The sequence below is a fragment of the Nerophis lumbriciformis genome, linkage group LG39 (assembly GCF_033978685.3).
Source record: "Nerophis lumbriciformis linkage group LG39, RoL_Nlum_v2.1, whole genome shotgun sequence".
Lineage (NCBI taxonomy): Eukaryota > Metazoa > Chordata > Actinopteri > Syngnathiformes > Syngnathidae > Nerophis > Nerophis lumbriciformis.
In genome coordinates this window covers 3847706-3858652 of record NC_084586.2, presented here as the reverse complement: position 1 = coordinate 3858652, position 10947 = coordinate 3847706, and the positions used below count along the sequence as shown (strand labels likewise).

Below are 10947 nucleotides of genomic sequence, written 5' to 3'. Positions count from 1 at the left end.
GACTCAGAAAGGCGTGTGTTGTGGCTTCTGTTGCCATGGCGACAGTAAGCACACACGGTCACTTGATACACTTGCAGCCATCATCAGCAGCAGCATCACGACTGACACCTTCTGGCCACAAACTGCACTCAGACTTCCATTAGAAAATTATTATTATTATTGCACGGCTCATTAAAACAACAACAACACATAGATACCCGATCAAATGTGTCACATGACCACAGCCACACATCCGTGGCGACGGCGGTCCTTCACGGGGACAATCGCTGGTAAACCCAGCCGCCCTCGCCACGGTGCTGGTATTCTCCCGGCTCAGCCTCGGCGTCCAGTCTGGTGAAGACGATGCGGTCGTGGAGTCTGTTGGTCTGACCCTGCCAGAACTCCATCAGGTGGGGCTTCACCATGTAGCCCCCCCTGGTGGACAAAAACAATACACGCGACTGTTATTAGCACTTTAGCACCTGTGCAGACTTACATATATAGTTACAGCATACTTGCCAACCCTCCCGATTTTCCCGAATTTCAGTGCCCCTCCCGAAAATCTCCCGGGGCAACCATTCTCCCGAATTTCACCCGGTTAACAATTTTGGAGGCGTGCCTTAAAGGCACTGCCTTTAACGTCCTCTACAACCTGTCGTCAGGTCCGCTTTTCCTCCATACTAACAGCGTGCCGAACCAGTCACATAATATATGCAGATTTTCACACACACAAGTGAATGCAATCCATACTTGATCAACAGCCATACAGGTCACACTGAGGGTGGCCGTATAAACAACTTTAACACTGTCACAAATATGCGCCACACTGTGAACCCACACCAAACAAGAACGACAAACACATTTCGGGAGAACATCCGCACCGTAACACAACAGAACAAATACCCAGAACCCCTTGGAGCACTAACTCTTCCAGGACGCTACAATATACACCCCCCGCTACCACCATGCATGCTAAAGCGTCGGTGCCACCAGCTGTTAGCACTTTAGCACCTGTGCAGACTTACATATATAGCTACAGCATACTTGCCAACCCTCCCGATTTTCCCTGGGAGACTCCCGAATTTCAGTGCCCCTCCCGAAAATCTCCCGGGGCAACCATTCTCCCGAATTTCACCTGGTTAACAATTTACGCTTTAACGTCCTCTACAACCTGTCGTCAGGTCCGCTTTTCCTCCATACTAACAGCGTGCCGGCCCAGTCACATAATATATGCGGCTTTTTACACACACACAAGTGAATGCAATGCATACTTGATCAACAGCCATACAGGTCACACTGAGGGTGGCCGTACAAACAACTTTAACACTGTTACAAATATGCGACACACTGTGTACCCACACCATACAAGAATGACAAACACATTTCGGGATAACATCCGCACCGTAACACAACATAAACACAACAGAACAAATACCCAGAAGCCCTTGGAGCACTAACTCTTCCAGGACGCTACAATATACACCCCCGCTACCACCATGCATGCTAAAGCGTCGGTGCCACCAGCTGTTAGCACTTTAGCACCTGTGCAGACTTACATATATAGCTACAGCATACTTGCCAACCCTCCCGATTTTCCCTGGGAGACTCCCGAATTTCAGTGCCCCTCCCGAAAATCTCCCGGGGCAACCATTCTCCCGAATTTCACCTGGTTAACAATTTACGCTTTAACGTCCTCTACAACCTGTCGTCGGGTCCGCTTTTCCTCCATACTAACAGTGTGCCGGCCCAGTCACATAATATATGCGGCTTTTTACACACACACAAGTGAATGCAAACGCATACTTGATCAACAGCCATACAGGTCACACTGAGGGTGGCCGTATAAACAACTTTAACACTGTCACAAATATGCGCCACACTGTGAACCCACACCAAACAAGAACGACAAACACATTTCGGGAGAACATCCGCACCGTAACACAACAGAACAAATACCCAGAACCCCTTGCAGCACTAACTCTTCCAGGACGCTACAATATACACCCCCCGCTACCACCATGCATGCTAAAGCGTCGGTGCCACCAGCTGTTAGCACTTTATCACCTGCGCAGATCAACATGATAGCTCCAGGCAGGTTAACAAGTGTGCTAAAGCCTCACCGCCACCAGCTGTTAGCACTTTAGCGCCTGTGCAGACCAACTAATAGAGCTCCAGGCAGGTTATCTTGAATGCTATTTAGTGCCAGCAGCTGTTAGCACTTTAGCACCTGTGCATACTTACATATATAGCTCCAGGCAGGTTCGCTAGCATGCTAAAGCGTCGGTGCCACAAGCAGTTAGCGCTTTATCACCTGCGCAGATCAACATGATAGCTCCAGGCAGGTTAACAAGTGTGCTAAAGCCTCACCGCCACCAGCTGTTAGCACTTTAGCGCCTGTGCAGACCAACTAATAGAGCTCCAGGCAGGTTATCTTGAATGCTATTTAGTGCCAGCAGCTGTTAGCACTTTAGCACCTGTGCAGACTTACATATATAGCTCCAGGCAGGTTCGCTAGCATGCTAAAGCGTCGGTGCCACAAGCAGTTAGCGCTTTAGCACCTGCGCAGATCAACATGATAGCTCCAGGCATGTCAGCTAATATGCTAAAGCCTCACTTCCACCAGCTGTTAGCACTTTAGCATATGTGCAGACTAACATGATAGCTCCAGGCAGTTACGTAGCATGCTAAGGCCTTGGTGCCACCAGCTGTTAACACTTTAGCATCTGTGTGCAGACTAACATGACAGGTCCAGGGAGGTTAGCTGACATGCTAAAGTGTCAGTGCCACCAACTCTTAGCACTTTAGCACCTGTACAGGCTAACATGATAGCTACAGGCAGGTTGCTAGTATGCTAAAGTCTCACTGCCACCAGCTGTTAGCCCTTTTAACACCCATTACAGCTCCAGACAGGTTAGCCGGCATGCTAAATGTTCTGTGATACCAGCTGTTAGCACTTAAACAACTGCGGACTAACATGATAAATCCAGGCAAGTTGCTAGCATGCTAAAGCTTTGGTACCACATGCTAGCACTTCAAATCAACATGAAAGCTGAAGGCAGGTTGCTAGCCAGCTAAAGACTCACTGCCACCAGCTGTTAGCATTTGCGCACTTTTGCAGACTAACATGATAGCTCAATGTCAAACTCTTTCTCAGTGTCTTACTCTTCCCGTACCCGACCTCTCACCCCGGGTCAGCTGCTCCTAACGAGGACAATAAAGGAAAATGGAAAGAAAACTCACCAGTAGTCAGGCATCGGCACTTGTGTGTCCTTGTACTTCTCCTCCAGTTCTGCATTCTTCTCCCTCAGATACTACAAGAACATAAATCCGACATGCTACCTATTAGCATTAGCGATTTTACATGGCGATTTCAACACCTCCAAATGTGTTAACGAAAACTACAACCAAGATGCACGTTACAATCAAACAGCTGGTGTGTAATAAGTTCAATACTTACAGTATAACGACTGGCACAGTCAACCTAATGGCAAAGACTACTTCCTGGCTAGCATAAAACGTCTTCTAATGTTACAATTTTACATGTTAACAAAGCAAGAAGACAACGCTCAAAAGTACAGTAGGGCTCCCCTTTTCAAAATGTGCTAACTCAATGCTAATTTACATTGGATTTGCCAAAAACATTTTACCAATTAGCATTAGCGATTTTACATGGCGATTTCAACACCTCCAAATGTGTTAATGAAAACTACAACTAAGATGCACGTTACAATCAAACAGCTGGTGTTTACTAAGTACAATACTTACAGTATTAACACTTTGTAGTACTCAACAAAAGACAAGACTGTCACATTAAACCTAATGGCAAAGACTACTTCCTGGCTAGCATAAAACGTCTTCTAATGTTACAATTTTACATGCCAACAAAGCAAGAAGAAAATGCTCAAAAGTACAGTAGGGCTCCTCTTTTCAAAATGCGCTAGCTCAATGCTAATTTACATTGGATTTGCCAAAGACGTGTTACCAATTAGCATTAGCGATTTTACATGGCGATTTCAACACCTCCAAATGTGTTAATGAAAACTACAACTAAGATGCACGTTACAATCAAACAGCTGGTGTTTACTAAGTACAATACTTACAGTATTAACACTTTGTAGGACTCAACAAAAGACAAGACTGTCACATTAAACCTAATGGCAAAGACTACTTCCTGGCTAGCATAAAACGTCTTCTAATGTTACAATTTTACATGCCAACAAAGCAAGAAGAAAACGCTCAAAAGTACAATAGAGCTCCCCTTTTCAAAATGTGCTAGCTCAATGCTAATTTACATTGGATTTGCCAAAGACATTTTACCAATTAGCATTAGCGATTTTACATGGCGATTTCAACACCTCCAAATGTTTTAATGAAAACTACAACTAAGATGCATGTTACAATCAAACAGCTGGTGTTTACTAAGTACAATACTTACAGTATTAACACTTTGTAGGACTCAACAAAAGACAAGACTGTCACATTAAACCTAATGGCAAAGACTACTTCCTGGCTAGCATAAAACGTCTTCTAATGTTACAATTTTACATGCCAACAAAGCAAGAAGAAAATGCTCAAAAGTACAGTAGGGCTCCCCTTTTCAAAATGCGCTAGCTCAATGCTAATTTACATTGGATTTGCCAAAGACGTGTTACCAATTAGCATTAGCGATTTTACATGGCGATTTCAACACCTCCAAATGTGTTAATGAAAACTACAACTAAGATGCACGTTACAATCAAACAGCTGGTGTTTACTAAGTACAATACTTACAGTATTAACACTTTGTAGGACTCAACAAAAGACAAGACTGTCACATTAAACCTAATGGCAAAGAATACTTCCTGGCTAGCATAAAACGTCTTCTAATGTTACAATTTTACATGCCAACAAAGCAAGAAGAAAACGCTCAAAAGTACAGTAGGGCTCCCCTTTTCAAAATGCGCTAGCTCAATGCTAATTTACATTGGATTTGCCAAAGACGTGTTACCAATTAGCATTAGCGATTTTACATGGCGATTTCAACACCTCCAAATGTGTTAATGAAAACTACAACTAAGATGCACGTTACAATCAAACAGCTGGTGTTTACTAAGTACAATACTTACAGTATTAACACTTTGTAGGACTCAACAAAAGACAAGACTGTCACATTAAACCTAATGGCAAAGACTACTTCCTGGCTAGCATAAAACGTCTTCTAATGTTACAATTTTACATGCCAACAAAGCAAGAAGAAAACGCTCAAAAGTACAGTAAGGCTCCCCTTTTCAAAATGTGCTAGCTCAATCCTAATTTACATTGGATTTGCCAAAGACGTGTTACCAATTAGCATTAGCGATTTTACATGGCGATTTCAACACCTCCAAATGTCTTAATGAAAACTACAACTAAGATGCACGTTACAAACAAACAGCTGGTTTGTAATAAGTTCAATACTTACAGTATTTACACTTTGTAGGACTCAACAAAAAACAAACTCACATTCAACCTAATGGCAAAGACTACTTCCTGGCTAGCATATAACGTCTTGTAATGTTACAATTTTACATGCCAACAGAGCAAGAAGAAAGTGTTCAAAAGCACAGAAGGGCTCCCCTTTTCAAAATGAGCTAGCTCAATGCTAATTTACATTGGATTTGCCAAAGACATGCTACCAATTAGCATTAGCGATTTTAACCCCTCCAATATCGGTAATACAAACTACAACTGAGATGCTCGTTACAATCAAACAGCTGGTGCGTAATAAGTACAATACTTACAGTAATAACGCTTTGTAGGGCTCAATTAAAGACTGTCACAAAAACGTAATGGCAAAGACTACTTCCTGGCTAGCATAATGTCTTGTAATGTTACAATTTTTCATGCTAACAAAGCAAGAAGAAAGCGCTGAAAAGTACAGTAGGGCTCCCCTTTTCAAAATGTGCTATTTCAATGCTAATTTACATTAGATTTGCCAAAGACATGTTACCAATTAGCATTAGCAATTTTACATGGCGATTTCAACACCTCCAAACATGTTAATGAAAACTACAACTAAGATGCACGTTACAAACAAACAGCTGGTTTGTAATAAGTTCAATACTTAATTTACACTTTGTAGGACTCAACAAAAAACAAACTGTCACATTCAACCTAATGGCAAAGACTACTTCCTGGCTAGCATATAACGTATTGTAAAGTTACCATTTTACATGCCAACAAAGCAAGAAGAAAGTGTTCAAAAGTACAGAAGGGCTCCCCTTTTCAAAATGCGCTAGCTCAATGCTAATTTACATTGGATTTGCCAAAGACATGCTACCAATTAGCATTAGCGATTTTGCATGGCGATTTCAACCACTCCAATATTGATAATACAAACTACAACTGGATGCTCGTTACAATCAAACAGCTGGTGCGTAATAAGTACAATACTTACAGTAATAACGCTTTGTAGGACTCAATTAAAGACTGTCACAAAAATGTAATGGCAAAGACTACTTCCTGGCTAGCATAATGTCTTGTAATGTTACAATTTTACATGCTAACAAAGCAAGAAGAAAGCGCTGAAAAGTACAGTAGGGCTCCCCTTTTCAAAATGTGCTATTTCAATGCTAATTTACATTAGATTTGCCAAAGACATGTTACTGATTAGCATTAGCCATTTGACATGGCGATTTTAACACCTTACAAACAAATGTGTTAATGAAAACTACAACTAAGATGCACGTTACACTCAAACAGCTGGTGTGTAATAAGTACAATACTTACAGTATTAACACTTTGTAGGACTCAACTAAAGACTGTCACACAAACTTAATGGCAAAGACTACTTCCTGGCTAGTATAATGTTTTGCAATGTTACAATTTTACATGCCAGCAAAGCAAGAAGAAAGCGCTGAAAAGTACAGTAGGACTCCCCTTTGTAAAACGTGCTAGCTCAATGCTCATTTACATTGGATTTGCCAAAAACATGCTACCAATCAGCATCAGCAATTTTACATGGCGATTTCAACACCTCCAAATGTGTTAATGAAAACTACAACTAAGATGCACATTACAATCAAACAGCTGGTGTTTATTAAGTACAATACTGACAGTATCAACACTTTGTAGGACTCAACTAAAGACAAGACTGTCACATTCAACCTAATGGCAAAGACTACTTCCTGGCTAGCATAAAACGTCTTCTAATGTTACAATTTTACATGCTAACAAAGCAAGAAGAAAGCGCTGAAAAGTACAGTAGGGCTCCCCTTTTCAAAATGTGCTATTTCAATGCTAATTTACATTAGATTTGCCAAAGACATGTTACTGATTAGCATTAGCCATTTGACATGGCGATTTTAACACCTTACAAACAAATGTGTTAATGAAAACTACAACTAAGATGCACGTTACACTCAAACAGCTGGTGTGTAATAAGTTCAATACTTACAGTATAACGACTGGCACAGTCAACCTAATGGCAAAGACTACTTCCTGGCTAGCATAAAACGTCTTCTAATGTTACAATTTTCCATGTTAACAAAGCAAGAAGAAAATGCTCAAAAGTACAGTAGGGCTCCCCTTTTCAAAATGCGCTAGCTCAATGCTAATTTACATTGGATTTGCCAAAGACGTGTTACCAATTAGCATTAGCGATTTTACATGGCGATTTCAACACCTCCAAATGTGTTAATGAAAACTACAACTAAGATGCACGTTACAATCAAACAGCTGGTGTTTACTAAGTACAATACTTACAGTATTAACACTTTGTAGGACTCAACAAAAGACAAGACTGTCACATTAAACCTAATGGCAAAGACTACTTCCTGGCTAGCATAAAACGTCTTCTAATGTTACAATTTTACATGCCAACAAAGCAAGAAGAAAACGCTCAAAAGTACAATAGGGCTCCCCTTTTCAAAATGTGCTAGCTCAATGCTAATTTACATTGGATTTGCCAAAGACATTTTACCAATTAGCATTAGCGATTTTACATGGCGATTTCAACACCTCCAAATGTTTTAATGAAAACTACAACTAAGATGCACGTTACAATCAAACAGCTGGTGTTTACTAAGTACAATACTTACAGTATTAAGACTTTGTAGGACTCAACAAAAGACAAGACTGTCACATTAAACCTAATGGCAAAGACTACTTCCTGGCTAGCATAAAACGTCTTCTAATGTTACAATTTTACATGCCAACAAAGCAAGAAGAAAACGCTCAAAAGTACAGTAAGGCTCCCCTTTTCAAAATGTGCTAGCTCAATCCTAATTTACATTGGATTTGCCAAAGACGTGTTACCAATTAGCATTAGCGATTTTACATGGCGATTTCAACACCTCCAAATGTCTTAATGAAAACTACAACTAAGATGCACGTTACAATCAAACAGCTGGTGTTTACTAAGTACAATACTTACAGTATTAACACTTTGTAGTACTCAACAAAAGACAAGACTGTCACATTAAACCTAATGGCAAAGACTACTTCCTGGCTAGCATAAAACGTCTTCTAATGTTACAATTTTACATGCCAACAAAGCAAGAAGAAAATGCTCAAAAGTACAGTAGGGCTCCCCTTTTCAAAATGCGCTAGCTCAATGCTAATTTACATTGGATTTGCCAAAGACGTGTTACCAATCAGCATCAGCAATTTTACATGGCGATTTCAACACCTCCAAATGTGTTAATGAAAACTACAACTAAGATGCACATTACAATCAAACAGCTGGTGTTTATTAAGTACAATACTGACAGTATCAACACTTTGTAGGACTCAACTAAAGACAAGACTGTCACATTCAACCTAATGGCAAAGACTACTTCCTGGTTAGCATAGCTATACACTACTGCCTTATAAGATTGTGGATTTTAAGGAAAGAACATTAATCAACAAATTTGAACACACACAAAAGTACCAAAAATTGGTACCCTTGGGTAAAACAAATTATTCAGCGCTACAAGTCCTTACGTCTCTGTCGGGGACCGGCGTGCTCTGTCGGCTCACCACGGCGCCGACCTGGCTGCTCTTGGGCCGCGAGTGGAAGTAGTCGCAGGAACTCTGGTAGGGGATGCGCTCCACCTCGCCCTCGATGCGGATCTAGCAGGACCAGGAGGTCATGTGTCGGGGACGTGAGCAGAACATGACGGACGTCTCACCTGTCGGTTGAGAGGCTCCCAGTAGAAGACCAAGCAGGCGTGAGGGTTGCTCTCCTGTGTGAGGGACAACAACCTTGGCTCATGGACGCTTCCTTGGCCATCATTTCGCTGGATAGCACACAACTCACCAGCTCCTTGCCCTTACGGCTCTCGTAGTTGCTGAAGAAGCGGAAGCCGTCGCTGCTGTAACCTTTGAGCAGCACCATGCGGGCCGACGGGCGGCCATCCCTGCACAAGCACACCCAAATATTAGGTACACCAGCGTAGCACAGGGGTAAAGTGACCGAAGCCTTACTTGGTCGCCGTGGCGATGCACATGGCGTTGGCCTCCCCGATCTCAGGACACTTGGTGGCTTCATCGAACCAGCTCCCAAACTGCTTGATCGGGTCGAGAGACGCCAGCTGGCTCTCCTCGAAACACTGCCGACACAATGGTGAGCAGTGAATGCAGCACGGAGAGCGCTGTGCAGACCCTGAAGGCCTCATTGATCAGTCACTGATATTTTCATGTCATGAATTGAACAATAAAAAGAAATGATGGATTTGTTTGAACTTCAAATATATTTTTTGGGGGGGGGGGGACAAATTGATATCCTTTTTTTTTACTGGACCTGAAAACTTGATTTTAATTTGATATTATTTTCATTTTATTTATTACAAATAGAGATGTCCGATAATATCGGCCTGCCGATATTATCTGCCGATAAATGTGTTAAAATATCGGAAATTATCGGTATCGTTTTTTTTATTTTTTATTAAATCAACATAAAAAAAACACAAGATACACTTACAATTAGTGCACCAACCCAAAAAGCCTCCCTCCCCCATTTACACTCATTCACACAAAAGGGTTGTTTCTTTCTGTTATTAATATTCTGGTTCCTACATTATATATCAATATATATCAATACAGTCTGCAAGGGTTACAGTGCTGCTGGTCCACTAATAGTACTAACCTTTAACAGTTAATTTTACTAATTTTCATTAATTACGAGTTTCTATGTAACTGTTTTTATATTGTTTTACTTTCTTTTTTAATTCAAGAAAATGTTTTTAATGTATTTATCTTATTTTATGAATTTTTAAAAAAAGTACCTTAGCTTCACCATACCTGGTTGTCCAAATTAGGCATAATAATGTGTTAATTCCACGACTGCATATATCGGTTGATATCGGTATCGGTTGATATCGCTATCGGTAATTAAAGAGTTGGACAATATCGGAATATCGGATATCCCTAATTACAAATAAATATATGAATCAATAATAATCCGCACGGACTGGTTAATTCGCGTAAATTAGCACAATGAGAAAATCTGAAATTCTGTAAATGAAAATAAAATTATATAACATAATTAAAATAACATATTTATATAATTAAAATATATTAAAATAAGGTGTATATATTTAATAAATATCTAATCATAATTAGTCAAAAAACAAAAATATATAACAGTTAAAACAATATATATTTATTTATATATAAATATATAGCTATAATACTATAATATACTTAAATATATATGTTGTATAAATATATTATTTTAATTATTTATATATAAAAAATAATTATATATGTATACAATTAATACATTTAAATAATATATATTTATATTTTATACAAATATATAACTATAATATTTAAATACATATGTATTAATTGTGTACTAATTATATTATGTATTAATTTATGTTATATATTTTAAAATGATAACATATGTATATATATTATACAAGTCATGTATTATACACATATATATATATATATATATATATATATATATATATATATATATATATATATATATATATATATATATATATATATATATAATTT

The 10947-nt window shown here is 39.6% G+C and overlaps 1 protein-coding gene across 1 annotated transcript in view; it reads right to left on the bottom strand.

Moving 5' to 3' along the window:
• Positions 1 to 134: 134 nt before the first annotated feature.
• Positions 135 to 10947, bottom strand: part of pnpo (pyridoxamine 5'-phosphate oxidase) — a 13378-nt gene continuing 2565 nt past the window's right edge. The window contains exons 2-7 of the mRNA XM_061931993.1: positions 9406 to 9530; positions 9239 to 9338; positions 9111 to 9164; positions 8923 to 9051; positions 3220 to 3290; positions 135 to 414 (exon numbers count right to left, since the gene is read on the bottom strand). Coding sequence (XP_061787977.1) covers positions 252 to 414; positions 3220 to 3290; positions 8923 to 9051; positions 9111 to 9164; positions 9239 to 9338; positions 9406 to 9530 — 642 coding nt within the window. The 3' untranslated portion in view covers positions 135 to 251. The remainder of the gene's footprint in view (positions 415 to 3219; positions 3291 to 8922; positions 9052 to 9110; positions 9165 to 9238; positions 9339 to 9405; positions 9531 to 10947) is intronic.